The 21,621-nt window shown below is 45.0% G+C and overlaps 1 protein-coding gene across 1 annotated transcript in view; it reads right to left on the bottom strand.

The window, feature by feature from the left end:
- The window catches only part of zfpm2a (zinc finger protein, FOG family member 2a), a 106,993-nt gene extending 88,030 nt beyond the window's left edge, over nucleotides 1–18,963 (bottom strand). Inside the window, exon 1 of the mRNA XM_047042858.1 lies at nucleotides 18,722–18,963. Coding sequence (XP_046898814.1) covers nucleotides 18,722–18,761 — 40 coding nt within the window. The 5' untranslated portion in view covers nucleotides 18,762–18,963. The remainder of the gene's footprint in view (nucleotides 1–18,721) is intronic.
- Nucleotides 18,964–21,621: the final 2,658 nt, after the last annotated feature.

Below are 21,621 nucleotides of genomic sequence, written 5' to 3'. Positions count from 1 at the left end.
GTAATAAACAGACACTTAATTGAATAATTTGACCTAAGAGGCTGATCCAGGGAAACAGCACGCAAGAAAATGTATTTGGAATACAGCAGACAGTTCAGTGTGTTTGCATGATGCCTGCAGTAGGAAAACACAGGGACTTTGGCTGGTTGCCCAACACTCACCAACACGGGCTATGGTGAGTCTTTACCACCCTGATAAGTGAGCCTGTGGTATCCTGGAAGCAGTGAGATGTGTGTGTGTGTGTGTATTGGGGGCTGGGATGGGGGTGGTGCTATGTTAGAGTCTGAATGCGTGTGCGCATGTTGTATGACCTGTGTGTGTGTGTGTGTGTGTGTAAGAGAGGGTCTACTTAAGCAATGTGCTCACCGCTGTGAGTCCTGTTTCAGCCACATGGACCCCCCCCCCCCTCTCCTCCCCCCACCCCTCCTCCTCCCCCCCGTCTTTCCGCAGCATCTTAAAGACAATGACTCCTTCCTGTTTAAGGATAGCTGTCATAGAACGGTGGCTCTGATTCAACACTGCAGCAGGTTTGCACAGGCCTCTGATAAAGAGAGCAGGATAAAGCCTCTCCACAGTTCAACGCTGATTTGACTGTCTGCTGGCATCATGTTTTGAGCAGGAGAGAGACTATTTGCAGATGCAGCAGAGTTATCAATCCAAACAGACACACAGGCCGGGTCCAATGTCACTTCTCCTCATTATGTTAATGGTTAATGCATGCAAATGAAAACATTCCAGCAATTTGATTTCTTTGAAGATAGTTTGCATATTGTCTTAGCCATAATGATGCTACACTTTCTGCCCAGCTTCGATTTATGCAAGGCTAGTTGGTTCATTTTTATCAGCAGCGAGTTCATTTCGAGGGCTACTGGAATGTGTTTTTCCCTTCCCCTCACTATTTAACTAATTAGGATTCAGGTACCATAAGCAGATTTTTCACGCTATTGGTGTTTTTCTTAATTAAGAAACAAATGAATTCTCCCCAGCAAAATAGATGGAACAACGGGATAGGGTGCCAGAGGCCAGATGCACCAGCTCTTAATTAGAAGTCACTCTATTGTCTGAGGTTTTTTAATGAAGCTCCAATCTAAATGGATATCAAATAAGAGAAGAAGAAGAAGGGTGGGGGGAGGGAGCCGGCCATTTATAATAATAAGGAAATAAAGATAATGAAAGACAATAGATATGCACTGGTGGCTTTGGCATACACCTACTGTTGAGTCAATGTGGTGCACTTGTAACCTTCCGGTGAGACCCATTTGAACAGTGCTGCCCTCCCTACCCTCCCCCCCCCCCCACCACCACCACCCCCAACCCACCCTCCCCACACCTCCGTCCCCTGCTCCCTCCAGCAATGTTAAGCCAGGCTGGCCAAAACACAAACTCCCTTTTCAACTTCTCATCAAAGGTGCAGGTTGCATTACCCGCTGGGATGGCTATCAACAAACTCTTTTTGGAACTGTTGCAACTGTCAATTCTCCCTCTCAGATTAAGTCCCACAAAACTGGGAGACTGCTGGGTGCATAATTATCATCAAAATCATTTTTGATGCGCTGGGCGTTCGGGAGTTTAAAAAAGGAATACAACTCTCTTATTAGCTTTTTCAAATTTACCCCCGGCAAAGAGTTGAGAACATTTAACAGTTGCAGCTGTTGGACATTTTAATGAGCATTTCAGGTAAATCACATAAAAAAACAACAACGTAGACACACATGCTCTAAAGTCACACACTCAGACACACACACACACACACCCCACACTTTATGGCCGGAACAAAAGAAAACTTCACTCCTAGTTTTTTAAGCGGATTTAAAAGAGGAATTTGTGTGAAGCACAATCATTTGGGTCAGCTTGCTGGAGCTGTGTTGGTGGCTCAAGGCGATAGTATCGGGGCTGTTTTGACTGAAATAAAAAACCGTAGCATGCCCACATGTGCTGCCAACCCCATCAGTTCTTCTTCAGACGGCATGGCTTAGGAGCTCCCTGAGGATGGACACAAGCCCAGTGATACCAGGCCCAGTCACCATCTTGTCCAGGCCAAGCTTCCCCCCCGTGCCCAGGGGCTGTGCCATCAATGCCATGACTTGTGCCAGACTGGATCCAACCCAGCAATCCATTTCAAAGGCTTTTTTCTTTATGGATCAGGTATGCTGTCTGATACTCTTTTCCCTTTGTAATGTGCCGTGTCAAAGGCGAGCTCAGCCAGACTTTAAAGTCATATAGTCGTTTTTCCTCCTTTCATTTGGGTAGAACATATAATTGATTCCCGAGTTTCCAAATGTCAAGTTAGAAGAGATTAGTAATAAATAAAAAAAGAGACTTAAAATCGACTGTGAGCACGGTATGTTAGATGATTTGGAAGGTATCTGTTATTTGAGCCTTCATTGAGAAGTCAGGCATTCATTTCCAATAAACAAGTGCTTTAAGTGATTCTGGGACCATAATAATCCCCCCGGGAATTTTCTGTGCACAGTAGTAGCACTCTCTTAATTACCCTCATGATCTGATCTCAAAGAGGAAACTCAACAATGTCAACGTTTAGTTCTAACCCTACAACATTGCTTACAGCATGTAATGAATTTCAAAATATCTCCCCAGACCTTCATTAAATGCAGCATCTATTTATGGAGAGGGTTCAGGAGAAATCCATTTGTTTGTGTGATCGTTATTACCGCTTTTCCAGCACACAGTTCACAGAGTGCAAGATGATCTTTTTTCAAGGAAGTAACTTCCTTATTAAGAAGTCACGTTTTAAACACCTCTACTTATCCCCAAATTACCATAATCCCCTCTCTGTTGCTTTCTCTCATTTACAGCTCGACTTGTTTATTTATATCTGCGAATGAGATTAGAGATTAGAGATTACCTACTGCAGGCACATGAATAGCGATCAAAGACAGCGACGGATAATGTAAGTCTTTCAGTGATTTCTCAGCTCTTTTTCAAATGTGTCGGTGGAGCCCTAGAACAATACAGGGAGGCTGCGCTCCACGTAGTGCGACAACAACGATCCAGAATCCACAGGGACGGAGCGTGTGTAAACACTCCGGCTGAACGCGGGACGCACCGGCAAAGAGTGTCCTCCACAGCTCCAGAACACGATCAGCTTTGATCCTGACAGGGAGCTGCAAGGAGAGCAATCAGTTCAACCCGATGACATCAGTCATCCAGTAATTACAATGGCTAAGGGGAAGTTTGAATGGGTCTTTCTTAAGGGGAAAAAAATGAAATGTTTAAAGTGTGGTTTTTTTTTTGTGTTTTTTTTTGTTTTTTTTTATTGTTCAATCTGTACACGTCAGCGAAGTGTTCAGACAGACAAGGGGAGGATCCCTCGTCAGAGCGTTGCTTATTATACAGAGACACGGAGGGGGAATGTGACAAAGTATCCTGCTACTGATTTATGAGTAACACTGCGACAACTGATTTGTCTCCTTCTGTCTGTCTGTCTAATAGTCGCTGGAGGAGAGCAGTCGTCTGTCCAATTATCAGCAGCAAGCACGGCCAGAGCTGGTCTTCCTGACAAATGAAGAAAGAAAAATGTGCTAAAAGAGTTATAGTATAAGTGGACTTGCTGTCACACCAGAAAAAATAAAATAAACATCAAGTTAAAAAACCCACCCAAGTGTAAAAAATTGCTACCAAAAATGAACGGGCATATCCCACAGTTTTGACAAACAGAAGAAAAAAAAAAGAAAAAAAAACTTTCGAAGGAGCAGATTTTGACTGATCTTGAGCCGGTTGCCTAATTATTTATCCTGCTAGCTTTATGGCTCTCATTAATTTCCCCTCTCTTTACCTTCCATTGAAAGTCTGAAGTCCCCCTGCATCTGGTGCTGATAACGTTGGGGTCTAGGCTGCCTGGCAGCCTCCTCCCTTCCCACCCACAGAAAAGGAGAGCTCTTACATAGAGACCCACAGGATAATGGTATTAGAAATAGCACTGTGCGCTTTAAACCCCAGGCAGACGAGAAGCTCAAATGGGAAGCCAGTGTTGTTGGGAATTTGTTTAGCTGCATCTCTTAATTCAGTGAAATCTTTAGCGAGCTTACTGTATCTTTCTCTCTCTCTCTCACCATCTCGCTCTGTGTGTGTCTCTCTCTCTCTCTCTCTGTAAAGCAGTGGGAAAAGGAGGGAGTGCAGTACTAGGAGGGAGAAGAAAGACAGAGATTGAGAAACAGAAAGAGAGAGAGAGAGAGAGATTCAGGCAACACATACAGTCACCCTTTACAAACTCCTCTTCTTTACAAAATATAGGCTTCAGAGATTTGGAAAGCACAGGCCTGACTGGTGGTAAAGTGAGATCACACCCCAACCGGGCCAGGCCAAGGGCATCTGCCACTCCCTCATGTCCCAATCTGGAGCCTCACACCCTGGCCTCCTTAGCTCCACTGAACCCCCTCCCCTCTCCACTACCATCACCACAAACCCTCTTGTCTCAATCTGGAAGCAAACACCCTGGCTACCCTCCCCCTGCCCCTTACCCCCTGAACACCCTATACCCTCCTGCCGCCATACCTCCTGGCTCTCCTGCCATCCTTCCACTCTGGTCCTCTATGCCACTACCCCTTTCCCCGTGGACCTACGAGCTAGGCCTTGTGCATCTCTGCCCCCTGGTCTCCAGGCCCCTGCCCTGCCCCTGCTGCAGGCAGAACACAGAGCAGCACCCTGACCCTGCGCCTGCACTCCAGACACCCACCAACCACAGAACAAGTGAACCGGCCAATCAATAGGAGCCATTTCACAGAAGAAACCAAGCAGGGCTGAATTGATAAAGTTGGTGTAACTGTCACACTTTTAAACTCTGTAGGGGGAAGAAAACGTCTGCAAAGCAAATACAGTCCCCGTTTCAGTACTTCAAACAGCGTGATGGCGACAGCCTACATAGACAGTAAAAAGCGACATTCTGCACAACGCCCGGGAAAGTTCTAAAGAGTTTGGGCTGGTTTCTTTCATGTTTGCCTTTCCAAGACCCAAACCATTCTCTCTTCTACAATTCAAAAGGAAATTAACACAGCACTCTTTGCAGGCATGGGAATTTGAACAGTTTTGAGCGTATCAGGACGGCCATTTTCTTTTGGTATTTTTCTCTTGACCTGTGAAACTCTGTCCACAGTCTCCTAAAACTCTCAAAGCATCATCAAAAAAAAATAATAAACGCATTTGAATTCCATTCAAGACACATTTGAAAGTAAAACCTCTTTCAACACGCCTGCCATTTCAACAAACTCTTTGACAGTTTGGATTTAAATGGACGTTACTTTCCGATAGAGATAAACAACACCTTAGAGCCGCTCCTCAAACGACTGATTAGCAACACTTAGAGGACATGACCGCCTGTGTCCAAACTACGACTGAAGAACCCCTAACTGACTTCCTCCTTTCCCCCATAATGCCCCTGTGTCTGTGGCCAGCCAGGCGAGCAGGACGCAGAGCGCTCCTGGGTAATGGGTCTGGCCAGTCAAGATAAAGAAGCCCCTGATGAGATGAACCATGCGAGGCCAGAGAGGGCTGCGTCTCCCTGACACCGGAGAGAAGGAGGCAGCAGAGAGGTGGAAGACGGGGAAAGGCTTTTCTAGGTGACTCGGCCGGTTCCTTGACCTCTCTGCCTCAGAGATGGATGCTGGATACACTGACTCCCTGGTCTGTGTAATCACTCTCCTAGGCTCTTGGCTTCCCAGTCCTCCCCTGGTCTCCCAGTCGCCCAGTCATCCAGTCTAACACCCACTCGCCCTCTCACCCGCTCACTCACTCAAACACTCACCGCGCTAAGAAACAGAGCTGAGATTTAGTGAAAAGTACTCCCCACTTCCCCCACTCCCACTCCCCCCCTCCCCATCACCACCAATGTTGTCTGTCTTGTTATTTGAAACCCCCCCCCCCCTCCCAATCTTCAGACATGTACTGTACCCTGCTGCTGTTGAGCTGGTCAATATACATCACCTCCCCCGCGGATTACACCTCTTATCTCAAATGATATTCAATAAAGTATGACCGCGGAAACAGCAAGTGGAGTGTCCCTGGATCGGGCTCTTGCTGTAGGAGGAGGAGAAGAAGAAGAAGAAAAAACACTTCATTGGAATTAAGATCCAAGTCAAGATAACACCTGAGGCAACAGCGCTATGATTCCTGTTACAGCCCCGTGTCTTGGACTTTACACTAACTCTTGGGGACTAAACGAGTGTGTGTGTGTGTGACTTTGTGTGTGTGTTATATCACACAGACCCCATGGGTGTAATGGGATGCCTCTTTGAAAGATATAGAAAGACCCCCCAACAGATTTCACACATAATGAATGGGTTAGGGTGTCTGAGGTCTGTGGGTGAGCATGTTTGAATTTGTATATTTATAAACTCATTTATGTTGACTTAATGCTCATCCTAGACCAAAAACAAACACACACGATAGCGTGCACACATTAGACACACACACACACTTTGGAGAGACCAGGGGTTTGCTGGGGAGTTAAGGGAGGATGCATCCTGTCTCTATCTACAATGCTCAACTGTTTAACTAACAAGGCTTCTTAGTTGAACAGCCCTTCTCTCTACCAGCGAAGTCCACGTTTCCCCATCTAATCGCTGCAGTGTTTCTCTTGGGGAAGGAAAGGATAGAGATTTGAGAGGGATGGGAGACGGGGGGGGGGTACTTGGACAGGGGCTTGTGAGGAGTGTGGGGTCTGTCTAAGCTATCACACACACATTACAAATACACCCACCCACACGCACGCTCACACACACACACACCCACACACACACACACACACACACCCACACACACACACACACACACACACACACACACTGTATAAGTATATCCTCATTAGCCCGCCCATGTTGGAGGGGTATCAAAAAGCAATCAACACTCCATCCCTGACGAGCTCAGCGACAGAGACACTCACATTGTGGATGGAAAGATGATGTGTAGCTGGACCCAGAAGCAGCTTTCCACCCCCACCCCCCCCCACCCCTCTCTTATAACACCACGCGATCACAAGCCATTATGCACAGATCGGAACCCCAAAGCCACAGGACGGGGGCGAAAAAAATCCCGGCAGTCGATCGCTCGAAACCCAGGCTGTGATGGGGTCATGTCCCTCTTCCAGCCCTGACAGCAGGGTGGGATGAGAAGAGTCAGACTGGCACGCTGTTGTAGTGCTCGAGCCGAGGGAGGATGCAGAGGTTCTGAATCAGTTAAAAAAGAGGAGGTATGCCCCCTTGCATTGCTACGTCTAAAATGCTCACACAGCACATTTTGGATAATCAGTCACCGGATGAGCTGAACAACAAAACATACTGATTCCTCTGCCTGAATATAATTTGGGGTGATCCCCAATGATCTGTGTTGATCTGAGCTGGTATCTGCCTCTCCTAACAAGCGGAGCCGGCCAACACATATATGAAGCCCATGCAGGCCTAATGGCTCGCGATCACTCCCAGGTTCCAGGAGAAGACCGCGGCGCACAAAGACGATCCGCTAGGAACGCAGCAAAAGGGACTCTGTATCAACATCTTATCTTCAAAGGACTGGGCAGAGGCTCTGGGGAACCATGCCACCACACACACAGAGAGAGAGAGAGAGAGAGAGAGAGAGAGAGAGAGAGAGAGAGAGAGAGAGGGGGGGGGGGGGGGGATTTGGAGGCCGGGATCTCTCGGCTCTCGCCCAGGCCTGGACCCTCTTCTCCAGCTCGCCCGCGGAGAACAGGCAGGGTTCCTGCAGACGCGGCACGACATCAGTGAGCTGATCCACCCCCCCCTCCGCTGCCTGCCCGCTCGCTTCCTGGCCCCGGCTACGCAGGGCTGGGGATCTGAACTCAACTTAGACACAGAGTTTCCACATTTCACAGATGGCCGGGAGAGGCTTTGCGTAAAGAGAGGCGGGGGGGGGGGGGGGGGGGGGGGGAGCGAGAAGGAGAGGAGAAGAGAGGAGTGCAGAGGAGAGGAGCCTCCGTCGCAGGAGCGAAGGCTGATTTCACACCGTGCTAGAGTGCGCTGAAGCAGGCGGCAGCTAATCCACTGACTGAGAGGAAGGCCCGGAGCCATTCCACCACCGGCCGCCATCTCCCCCCACAAAGCCATAAATGGTGCATTATACAACTGGGCTGCAGAGACGGTAGAGACACTGCTGATATGCTGATAGGGGCTGGACAAAGACCACAGCAGCCACAGGACTGTGGTTACACAGCACACACACATATCACCCCCCATGCATACACAGCCCTCTACTGTGCTGCACAGTTACTGTACTAGTATACCTGTTCAGGATGGGAACTCTTTGTTGATCCCCAATATAAAACTAATGTCTATAACCTCTTAGTTCAGTGAACATTATGCTCAGCTGTATTATTACAAAACAAAAAACAGCAAGGGTGAGGATTATTTTATTCCAGAAAATTCCTATCGGTAAAAGTTACTAGGCAGGTCCTGAAGAGTCTTTGAACTTATGAAAGGCAATCATTTGAATGAAAGGAGACAGAAATATACAAACATGTGGGAATTTAAATAAATTACCACAAAGAAATCTGGGGGAGGCAGTGAATTATGCCATGATAAGGCCCAGGCAGACGAAGCCTCCGAATGAGATGTTTTACATGAAACGAACAGCATTTTAGATTACAAAGCTGTCCTGTTTAGACACAAAGCTAGCTGGGTTGATATCACATGGGGGGGAAAAGTAAGTCAAAGATAAGTTGGGAGTTGTTATAGTCGAGAATATTGGCTTTTCTGAATTAGGAACATTGTATGATGTAAGTCATTGATAAATATAGTCCATTACTCTGCTGAGCGTTCCATTAAATCCCTCTTGAGAAACATACTCTCCGATTCGAGCACTCCAGCATCTCTACAATAGTATGGACATCGCTAGGTCAAACCATGAGGGATAATTACACTAATTAGGCTTCTTCTTTATTCTCCTAAAGTCTTTGACGCGAAGGTTGTCATTTCAACCACTTCAGACAAACAAAGACTTGCTGTCTCCTGCTAAATGACATCCCTAGCAGATCAGAATGATCTCGGCCTAATCCCTTTATTGTCACGTTACATCCAGTGAACACCACTGTACCCCCCCCCCCCACACACACACTCCTCCCCCCAACCCCTCCTCAAATGAAACCTGATGAACCAAACAGATTGGCTGCAGTTGGGCTGAATGTGTATTTGCATAGCCACTTCATCATGAGTGTGAGACCTTGATCGTCAGTTCTTTAGACAAATCTTCTGGTCGCGTCTATGGAGTCCACCAGAGAGGGGGGGGGGGGGGGGGATTTGCTCAGTAAGAGCCTAGTATTTACTATAAAAGTGCAGCTTCCAAGTACATTCCAAGCTAACTCGATGTCACGGTGGCTTGGCGTATCTAAGTGACACATTCTGGATCACAACATCCCAAAACACTGACGTCCTCATGGTGCCCGTCTCTCTCTCTCTGAGGTCAACAGAGAGGGGACTGGGGATGAGATAACACTTTGGGGTTTGCATTTGTTTACAGTACGCACCCAATCACGCTTGGTCACCGCTCCACGTTTGATCCAAGCACAACCACAGACAGACAGTCTCCATTTCAAGCAAACTTCCACCGGTTCAGTGGTTCACACTGGGTTATCTCATCGAACTTACAATAACATTTTCACTCACAATCGATGGAGTTGTTTATGTGATTCAACCCAAAGGGGAATCTAACTGGCAGACAACAGGGATGACACCTCTCAGTCCAGTCTACCGGAGCAGTCTGTCAGCCTGCCTGTGTGGAAGGTCCTTCCTCCGTTTTCAATCATACGATGCAAGATTAGTGCAACAGGACATTCGAAACTGGGACTGTGTGTCTGTCTACAAAGCTTAGCCACATATTACAGTTTGTCAAAGCATGCTATCAAAAAATAGCGAGAGAGGGGGAGACGGTGAGAGAGAGATAGAGAGAGGGGGAGAGAAGCCATTGACCTTTGTGTCCTTCATATTTGCCTAGCTCCCCCCCCCCCCCCTTTCTCCCCCTTCGACCAAATCTAAAGACCGGAATCTTCTGATCCCAAACTAAACTGTCAGCCGTCTGTGATGGAGGCCAGGGCAGACATCTATCAATCAGATTTTTTCTTTTTCTATCAGAGGGGCCCTATTTTTCCTGTTTAGCTTCGGCTTATCATCTGACCCAGTTGTTATCGTGTTTCTGAAGCTTAAGAAACTTGATTATGGCCAAATGTGTGTCTCTGGGAATCCCAGCCTCTTGCTTCACACTACTTCCTGGGCAGGGTGTGTGCGAGTGAAGCATTATGCTTTGGATGACACTGCTCTAACAATACCAATCAGATGCATAGGTTTGACACTTTATATACTGCACTTACTACTTTACAGACTATAACAAATTGTCTGTGTGTCTAACTCCATAATCATGGCTTCCATACGGAAGAAGCTGTGGTGTTACCTCAGATTAAAAAGAAAAAGTGATCCCATGAGTATTTTAGCTGGTCAAAGCACTAGCTCAATGTCACCAGCCTTTGCAAATACTAGATAAGAATTCTCTAAAATGCAAGGAAAATGTGATGCTTGATCCTCATTCTTGAATTAAGCAATAAGCTCCAAGAGGCCGTGGTTTACGCTGATTTTAGAACAGGTAAGGGGAGTTGTTAGGCACGACGCGAATTGGACACATTGGACTCCAATGTTCATTGTACATTTCTAGTAATTGGAGGGGATGATGCGTTTAAGGACCTGTCAATCATCACTGTCAGCCAATCAAACTCAAACCCCTATTTTGATTTGCGTAGAGTCACTAAAATGTAATCGATCAACACCAATGAGAGTCAATGAACACATTCTGGCTATTTGTGTTCATGCTACCCTCTCTCATCCCTGGACATAAGCTGGGCTGTCTACGCCATCACAGGCTTGGAAACGCCGCAAATCAAAACACAGCCTCTTTAAAGTATTAAAACATGTTTTGAAGTTTGTTTTATATTTTCGGCACATTTGACATAAATTGGTTATCTGTTAGCAAAGCTTAGTCATTAGTGATTTTCCAGTGAACCCTTGAGATGGAGTCTGTGTTTGCCCCGCGTCTTGCAGTTATGCTGATGTACAAATCGAAGTGAAAGGCCTGTTACTTAATCCCCTGTTTCCACCTATCCTTTAACTATGACGCCTGGCGTGTTTTATCTTAATGCCCGACAAATGCAAAGTTGTGCCTCTCACTGCCCGCCACAAACACGCCGGCTGTAAGTCCTGCCAAGCGGCTGATTTAAACCTAGCATCTAATAAAGCTTCATTTTCTGCCGTGCCAACTCGCATTTTGTTGGAAACCCCCCCAACGTTCGTTAAATCCCCCCTTTTCAGACGGCTATTGAAGATGAAAACAAAACAAGTGGTTCATTCCTGGGCAGAGGAAAATGGGAGTATAGGTGGTTGGTTTGTTACATCACGTTCGCTGCAATCTGTAGCATCCAAAACTGCTATAGCCCAGTCTCAATGATGCCTTTATGGTGAGAAAAAAAGCTTATACGATAACTTACTCCTTGTCAATAAAAGTCGACCTGATCAAACCTAAACTGTAGAAAATAATAAATGAGAAATAGGCCTAGATTTGTTACCCCCCAAGCATTGCAAGATTGGGAATTCCATTGTGGACATTACAATTCTACAGTAGACTGGAACTAAGGAGCGTTTCATTTGTGGGGGGGCAGTGTTCTGTTCCCTCATACCTATGGATGAGCCATAGGAGCACGACACAGCACATGACAAGGCCCATCTCCCTATCCCTGATACCGTCAGGACTTCACACGCCAACCAACAGAACTGCGCTATCTAGATCGGCCTCAGAAAATGTCCCTTAATTGAGCAATATCTCCATGTGAGATAACTGTGCACCAACCAGGTGAAAGGGACTGTGCAAGTCAAATGAAAGAATTCATGATGTGTCTGCCTGCCTGCCTCCCCCCACCCTCACCATTTCCCCTCCTGGCAGGGGCCAAATAGAGAATGTTAAATGTGGCAATTATGTCCTGAAGGCAAAGAGAAGGGGGGGGGGGGGGTTGTTGGAAGCGGCGGGGGGGGGGGGGGGGGGGGGGGCAGCAGGCGTGTCTGGGCTCCAGGGCTGAGGACCATCCCACAGCTGATGAGCTTGGTTGTTAGAAGCCTTCAGCGGCAGAGCCCTGGTCTCCACATGCCACACCAGCCTCCCCTCAACGCCTCGCATCGCTGTCACACAATGGTTGCTAGGCTCCTTTTCAGGACAGCCTTGCTTTTCTGAACAAGAGGAACACAAAGACACATCCTGTCGATGTACATAACCGGCAGCACCACAGCCTGATTAAACATAATTATGCCGAAAAAGTACATGTCTGTAGTCTTGGAGCCCTTCTCTATATATATGCATATGGCAGACAGACAGTTGTAGACAGATAAATGTACATGGCCAATGTGGTTCATTTAGGTCTGAAAAATGGAAGGCCCACAGCTTCACTGTGACCCAGCAGTAGAAGAGTCTGTGTCCCACCACCTCGTGGTCTCAGAGGTGTAGGAGTCACCATGCAGAGGGGAGCCAGGATGTGGAGAAGAATCTGTTAACATTCTGTGGCTTAGGCTACAGGAAACTGACCCCCCTCCCCTGCGTGCACACACACACACACACATACACACACACACACATACACACACAGTCTTCTATACAGACATACTCCATTGTGACACCTCTGATAATCAAAGCTTTGTCTGGGTCTTAAAAGGACGTACTTGAACAACAGCTGGACCAAAGGACCTCCTCAGTAATGGCCTCTGGACATCAATATTTAAATCTCACATCTCTCTCCTGATTACACGCCGCCTTTCTCTTTTTTCTCTCTCTCTGCCCGAACAACAAGGGTGGGGGGGAAGCCAAAATCAATGATCTCAGAGTGTAAACTAGATTCCTAAGCAGTTTGCCACTCTCTGCAGCAAGATAAGATAAACTCTCTCTGACCTAAGAGATGAAGTTGCCATGACGATCAGGGAGTCCACTTTCTCTATTGATATTTTGCTGATGTTACAACAAATGGAACCAGATCCGGACCCAGATAAGGGTGATTAATTAATACCAATATTGATCCCTACAAGCAGGAGACAAGGCTATTAACTCCAAGGCTGAAAGTCAATTGTTACCTGGGGCTAAATGAGCATCATTGATATCAAATCTAAATAAACAAAGGCAAACAACAGATTTAACACAATACAAATAAGTAGTGATGTTGGGTGGGACATAATCAATCTGAAATTGAAATTCCTAGATATTGTATTATGCAGTTGTATAACTCAAAATGATAGTAAAACTCTATCATAACTGTTGATTTAATCAAGGAATCTGGTTTCTCTAACATCTCCTCTGGTAACAAGCATGAAGGGCAAAGACAAAGATGTGTAACCGCAGTAACTGGAATAATAATGGTGGTGGAATTCAGGAAAGAGGAAGATAGAGAGGAAACGCAAGGAGGAAGTGACCTTTCACCTCTGCTGAAGTGCCGGACCTGCCCACAGTTTACACTGTCGCCCAGTCTTTAGAAAGAGCACAGAGCCACACTACACCCCCCCCCCCGACCCTTCCTCACCATGCCAACCCCAGCTCATCCTACCACACATTCACTTGCACGCCGTGTTTTCGACAAAGGAAATAGTCGTGTCCTCACCCTTTAAAATCCTGGGGGTCACGGCGCACACTCCACATCCACTCCAATGCGAGGGAACATTCCAGTACAGTGACACCGTTAAAACAAGCCACTTTAAAATAACTGTGGGGGGGGGCATGTGGACGTGGACACATTGTTTACATGCTGAGTGGCGTCGAAAGCTTCAGAAAGACAGTTAAATAGTGAAATACGAGGCCTTCAGTTAAGAAGACGAGGCGGCAGCATAACACAAGCTGTTATTGGCTGAGAACAGATGTTGGGAAACGCTGGCATCCACCAACTACTCGTCATGTGACAGGAATCGAAGAGGAGCTCCGGAGACGAATCCGCGTGATTGTCAGGCCCGGCACACGAAAGAGAGAGAAAAAAAACGACCACTCTTAAACACACCAGGGCTGGCTTCCAAACGGCTGCGATGTCCCTCGAGACATCTGACCGCCTGAGTTGGTTTACAAGTGGACTCTATGGGACTGGGTGAAATACAATTCCACACCACTGAGATAACATGCTTGAGACTGCATGGACAGGAACACTCCATGTTTCCTTTCAAGAGGGAGAACAAGCCTAGATGTTGAACCCAAAGGCAACAGTCCCACCCACTCTTAGGCAAGCATGGAGGCATGGCACAAACACACACACACACAAGGCAGTCAATTCAATAAACACTCCCCTTATCCCATACCAATGTAAGTTGCTACTGATAATCGTTCCCTTCCTAGATATAAATGTCACCTGATATGACTATACTGTACTGAGTGCTGACGTTAAACCATGTCTAATCATGCTACAGAGCTACAAACCCACATGCGGTACAGACTGGAGGCCCTGTGTTGATTACAATACAAGCAGTGCTGAGAGATCCAGCATGAGGTCTTCTTCCCAGGCAAACACAACAAACAGAAGAGATATTCTTTGTCTAGAACCTGGCCAGCTCCCTGTCTGTCGTGGACCCTGGTCAGGAGAATACTTTGAAAAGGGAGGGTAGAGAGTTTATTTCACCACTCTGTACTGGCCCCAACACAACAGCTCCATTCAACCAGCATTGCAGATGGAAAGATTGTTATCTACAGCATAGATTTGTTCTGGACATTAAGCCGAATTCACGGTGCTTTTGAAACTCTTATACTATTTCCGTACAACCTATAGGTTTCATTACAGTAAAGAGTGAGCAGCTAGTCAGCTCATCGCGTTGCTGTTGTACGAGAGCAACACACACGACACACACTGTGGCTGCTGGAGACAGTGAGTTATCCTGGAGAGAGGAGAGGCCTTTTAGGGTCCAACAAGCCACGCGGAGAGAGATCCAGGGAGCAGTATGTGTGGTCCCACGGTGCGCCCAAGACAACCGTTAAGGGGCGAGCACTACGTCAGTTTAATAAGAACATCTCACACAGGTCGTGTGCACGTCACACTCCCTCAGGAGGCGCCTGCCAGCCGCCCATAAACAACACCAGGAAGGCCTCTCCTTCCATCATGCACCGTCTCCCCTCTGCGCCACCAAACTTTGGGGGGCAATTTTACAGAAAAATTACTCGGGAGAGGCCCGGATTCAATTCAGCGGGTTCATATCTTTCCCTCCTATTAAGCTTCAAAATGTAGCACTCTCCGGTAGGAGCCGGGGTATGGATACAACCGGGAGCCCTGGAGAGGAGAGGAGGGGGGAGAGGGAGGAGAGGAGGAGAGGAGAGGGGGATGGAGGACAGGACAGGAGAGGGGGAGGGTGGAGGAAAGCAGCGGGAGGAAGGCGAAGGAGGAGAGAAGAAGTATTGGGAGGCAGAGGAGAAGAGGTTGAGGCAAGGAGGAGGAGAGGACAGGAGGGGATAGGGGGAGGTAGGCAAAGGAGGAGAGGAGAGGGGGAGGAAGGGGGAGCAGCAGAGATGGGAGGACAGGAGGACAAGGAGCTCGGAGGAATTCACAATTCATATTACGGCTAATCGCAATCCGCAGAGCATCAGCGATATTTTCATCATTCCTGTCAAATTCAGCTGACCTGTCTTGGTGTGGCGACTAACAATCTGGGCCATTTATTGGCATATTGGCACAGGGTGATAAGGCTAAAAACAACAGCAGCTAGCAGCTGGGCCAGGGAGATGGCTTGATAACATTGATATGTGCTCCCACACAAAACACCTTCAGCCATATCTGCTCTCTCTATCAAACTCTTATTACAATAAAAGCGTAGTGGGTTTTTCACTTTCTGGGGAGAGCAAAGGAGAAGGGGTGAGGACACAGGGAGAGGAAAGAAATATAGAAGAAGGAGAAGAAGAAGAGAAAGAAGAAGAAGGAGAAAAAAAAATCAGATGTAACGTTTCTGAGAAAAAAAACAAGAGGGGAAAATACATAATTTATCACTGCATTATCTGGACATCCAGGCAGCCTAATCAAGAAGCTCTGAGTGACTATTTTTGCCTTATCATCCAAAGTGCTGGAAACGGAGAAGGAATTATCAGCCAGCTGCAGATTGCTGGGTTGGAATTTTAATGGTAATAATCTGGTTTCTGATGGTATATCTCCTCTCCTTATCTATCCCATTATCAGGCCTTATCTCACCAGTCATCGGAGCAAATTAATGGTGCTCTTTCAGCATCGCCTTTTTATCTGTGCTCAGAGAGCACCCAAGGGGAAAGAATAAGCAAAATATTAAAATACTGCATAAATCACAATTTTAGATAACAGTCCAATGTATGCAGTGGGGTGGGGAGGGGTGGGGGGAGGCGGGGGGACTGCGCCCAACAACCTTTTTGTCCTTTAGCATGACTGTCTGTGCTGACTTTCTGTGCCTGGCCTCCTTGGCCCTTCCTGTGCTATCCAGGGCTAGGGGAGATCCAGGCTACCCATGACCTTTCTGATTTCTAACTGGGGCTTTATTTTAATGCTGAACACACACGCTCCACATTAACACAAACTTACACATGACATACTAATTCAGATAAGCTCGGGTCACAGCAAGAGAATACTGGTATCAATGCCTCTCTCTATCCCTCCAAGCTTTGCTTGACAACAAAAATTTAGAGGCTACCTCTGGATTGGTCCATTTATAAGTGTGTCGTCATAGAGTGGGTGCTCACTTATTTTCTGCATGGGTTAATGACACTTGGATTGCTCTGAGATTCATCGACACACAGCTCCTTTAAATGTTTGATCGTGGCACTACAGTAAAATGACTAAACTTGGTCCAAAAAATCGTTGTTTCAAACCAAAATAAATTAAATACACCCAACAGCTTCACAGAATAATTAAATTCTACATGCAAAAAAAAAAAAATGTTTCCGTGTTTGAAATCATTAAATTAAATGTACTCGAACTAAACTGGTTAATCCCCCCCAAAAAGACACGAAAAAACTGTTGAAAATCTAAATTAAATTTAAACAATCAAACACAATTCAAATATTGATGATGATTTGCTCAGAGATAAACAACAGAAACAAATGATTTATCATTGACTCCATATCTAAGGATTAAAGATCAATCCTAAACAGACACACAGAGACACACAAGTACAGGCATGCACACACAGACACACTCATCCATCAATATGTTTAAGCTTTAGTGCTCAGGCACTATGTCACTAATCAACAATTACTGAAACAAACAACAAATGACAGCTCATGTTTTTGTGTGTCTAGCAAAAATAACTTAAGCCACATAGTACTGAGAGAAGAGGACAATCAGCCAAACCACATCTACAAGCACCCACATGGTCTCATTCCAGCTCTTCAGATAAACCCGTCACTGACCAAGCACACAGGTTTCTGCTGCACTATAACGACAACATAGAGACGCTATACGCTTACTGTATGCTATATGTGTGTGTGTATGTGTGTCTTATTTTTCCTACAGGCCTTTACTATAACTACAGAAAAATGAACAGGATTGGACTTTTCAAGATGTGAGTACCACTGTGTTTAAAATAATGGTGTACTTACACAGAGCTATAGTCAATTAAATTATGATTGAATTAACTGCATTTTTATTTAAGAACTATTACATATTGTGACTTAAATAACCATTGGAATAACGTATATAAAGTACAATTTTCTTGAATAAACACAGCAACAAATAAAGTTTCTGAGTACAAAGTACAATCAACAACATTCTCTTGTTTTCTATCTCGATAATACAAAGCAGAGTATTCAATACATTAAAATTTAGCAACAAACACAGTTTGCACAAATCACACAAATGTATAATTGCCATATTGCAACATTTTTTTAATGTAGCCTAGTATGTGGAATTATTAAGTCACTAATATTAAGTCACAAAAACTTTTACTATAATACTGTGTGCATGTTTCCATGTGTGGGAGAGAGAGGAAATTAGTGTAGGCGTGTGTGTGTGTGTGCGTGTGCGTGTGCGTGTGCGTGTGTGTGCGTGCGTGCGTTTTTGTGTGAAAGAGAGATGATGTGTATTTTACTTTGATTGTGTTCAAGTGTGTTCAACAATTCTGAATGTTATAACACAGATATTGTTATTTGTTAATGAATATGGATTGCATCAACTACCCATAATTTCCCACCGTAGTCCACGATGTTTTGACACAATGTTTAAATAATTCAGTTAAAATGTTCTTTCAATTCCTCTAACTGATCTCATAAACAAAAAACATGGTGGCTACATTTTTCAATTGTATGACAAAATGTTACAATATTTATTTATGTTTATGGTTTTACCGTCTCTCCACCTTGACAATATTATGACAACATCAGATCCGTTAATTAGCTTTGCTTCATCTCTAATAGCCACCTCCACCTTTACCAAGAGTAAAGCTTTTGTATCTTTCTCTTATAAAAGTTGACAACACCAGGATAACTTTTGACTAAACGTCATGTAATTCTCACAATGGATTACAAAACATTATTTCACTGACAAAAGTCCAAACCAGGACAAAAAATATGTAGCTAATTACAATAGCAAGAATACCGTTACCTATACGCACCACGCGCTATCAATTTAGCGATTTGGCAATTGTCCTCTCCCAAGTAACCCAATAATAGCACAGTAACTTACCCAATACCACGAACTGAAACAGGCTTTAAGCTATAATAATTTAAAAACACAGCAAAACTAAAATGAAAAACTTACGTTTAATTTGTCGTGGGTTGCTCTGCTTCCTTCGGGACATGCCTACTCTGCGCTGGTCAGACGATCCAGGTGTAGCACTGATAGATCGATAGGTTTTGGTTCATCCAAGCGCCGGTAGGGTTAGTGATGGAATTGAGAAAGAAAAGGTGACGAATTCTGGACACTCTTTTTCAAACAGTCTGTCGCTCCGTCTCTTTCCTTTATCTTTCTCTGCTCTTGTTGGCTTTCTCTTTAACCGTCTCACTCTCTCTCTCTCTCTCACTCACTCTTTCTCAGTGGTGTAGTGCGAGATGAGGCTGCACTACGCTGCGATCCACACGGAACTGACTGAGGAGGTGAAAGCGTTTCGCGCTTTTGTTTGAAGATAAGGTTTGTGCCTCCCCGGGTACCGTAGAAACAGCGTCTGAACTTGACTTGGCAAGTGCTTCCAAATTATTTATCAATATTAATACTAACTTTTGGAATTATAAATTAATCATTATAGAACTGTGTTGTTTACATGCAAACAAATATAGACCACAACACACACCAGTTAAGGCGCTTTTCATGCATCATGTTTCATCATCCTAAAAGGATAAGGTCATGATAACAGCGTGCTATTGATCACTGAAGGCTGTAGGTTATGGACCAAGGACACAGTGCGAATCCAGCGGCCTCTAACATGGGCAACAACGTTTATCAAAGTTGGCCTACAGTGTCAACAATGTATAGTTTAGGTTTAATAACTATTTCTTCAGTGACAGTTCTATCAAGTTGACTCAATTGTTAATTGTTAACAAACTGACAACTGTCTTTGCCTAGCTATAGGCTACTGTAAGTGTAACCAAATAGTTATTTTGTTATATACTTGTATACCATAGGCTGCACACACCGGCTATGCACAAAGCAATCTACATCCTGTCCAATCAGAGCGTGACTTTTAGCATTTAAAATATGCAGTGTTTGGTCGGCCATTTTGTTTTTGCATCTGTTTTTATGATGGCTGACATCATTTAATGATTCATGTAATGCTTGGTCATGAAAATTACTTTTGTCACAGTAACTGAGTTTTTGGGTGTCATTTTAAGCTGTATAAAAAGGACAGGTGTTTTTTTTTTCTTCAGTTTACCAGTTCAACTGCTAAGTAAGACAAGCAAGTCTGTTATTTTGAAACCTGATTCCAGAACACTGGGCTGGAATAGAACGATGCAACATGTTATAAAGTTACTAGTAGTGGCTTATGCTGAAGCTCACTGAAAAAGCAACTGCTTCACCTCGATTGCCCCCTAGCTCTTTCTCACTTGTATCTGTTACCAACGGGAATCTTTCATACACTATCTTGTTGACAGCTTTTGGAAATACTACAACTACAGGAATGGTCGGAAATACAAATGATGGACAACTTGTTAGAATCACATGATGTTTATTTAGTTCATTTATAAAAGTAACAGAGGTGAATGGGCATGCTAAACTGCTTTACCATGGGATAAAACACACATGTTTTGTATCAGACTTATCATGGAATGTAATCATATTGCATTTCACAAAATAAACACCCCAAAAAGATTATATAACATTTTGAGAAACGAGAAATACTTTTCTTTCACTCTCCACACGATGAACCCAACAGCAAAATCAATATGTGTGGTAAGAGCAACAAAATTGAGAGAGTCAAATGCCAACTGAAGATTCATTTAATGCCACTCCTAAATCCCTGTGGGCCGTCAATGTGGTCTCTGCTGTTTCTGAACCTCCTTGGCTTGTTTGAAGCCGGCTTTGACTGACGGATACAAATCTGGGAGAGCAACACAGAGCTTCTTCAGTGCCTGGACCAGATGGCTGTGATAATTAACATGATACTGTTTCCTTCGCAGGGGGATTCATTGACCCAATGTTCATGATATTAATAGGTAAAGGTACATATATAGTGTGCATGGAGGATGCAGTGCTTCAGTAATCACATTAAGAACGAAAGGTTGATTCGATGTGACGCTAAATCATTTGATTACAGCTGCCAAGTCATATTAAGGTAGCGTGGATCTCTAACAGGTGACTCTTGGTGGGGGTTGGTAGGGATCTTGCTCGTTTCACATTTAGTCAGGTCTCATTCTTGAATAATTGTTTATAACAATGCTGTGTTTACGTCTCATTGGTATGCTTGCAAGGTGGCCTCTCTGAATGCATGGTGCAATTACAATGCACCTTCTCAGCAGGATTTTCTATTCTCCTTTTTAAGAAATGGTTTGTTGTTCACAGTAGTATTAAGGACATGTCAACATATGTGTAACACCATTGGGCACCAGTTTAAACCATGTCTGCAGTGGCTACAAGATCCACTGGTTGTAGTGCCATGTACATTTATTAAATCAAATACACATCCATGTATTTGTAAAACATGTTTAAACAGTAATGACCTGAACCTATTGGTTTACTGAAAAATAGTGTGTTAAGGTAATAGGATCCCTAGATAGCAGTATCAGCATTTTTAAATCAACTGGTCATGTGGGGGGCGTGGCTGTAGTGATGTCACTCTCAGACTGACAGTGATTGGCTACTCCCCATCACGCATCAGAATTGACTAACGTATGATATCTAAACTGTTTTGTTTCAACCCCTGAAATCAGTCCACAAACAACTCTTAGCAAACCTTTGTCCTACCAAGTCTTATGATTAGAAATCCACCCCCCCCCCAAAAATCGTAAATGTGTACCATAAATAAAAGGCTTTTCCCTTTTCCCCTCTCCTTGGAGGAAGGTGTCGGTGTTGGATGTGGCAGATCACCCTCCACCCCCCCTGGGCAGAAGCTCCAGCAGCAGCAAACAGATGTCTGAGAGAGTGCCCACTCCGCTCGCCCCCCTGCCAATATCATCCCGGCCCCCCAGGACTCTCCGCCAGGCTGCTCGGTATGTCCAGGGACACAC

Source organism: Hypomesus transpacificus, chromosome 2 (assembly GCF_021917145.1).
Source record: "Hypomesus transpacificus isolate Combined female chromosome 2, fHypTra1, whole genome shotgun sequence".
NCBI classification, from domain to species: Eukaryota; Metazoa; Chordata; class Actinopteri; order Osmeriformes; family Osmeridae; genus Hypomesus; species Hypomesus transpacificus.
Note: the sequence above shows the minus strand (reverse complement) of the source record. Positions and strands in the feature narration are given on the sequence as shown.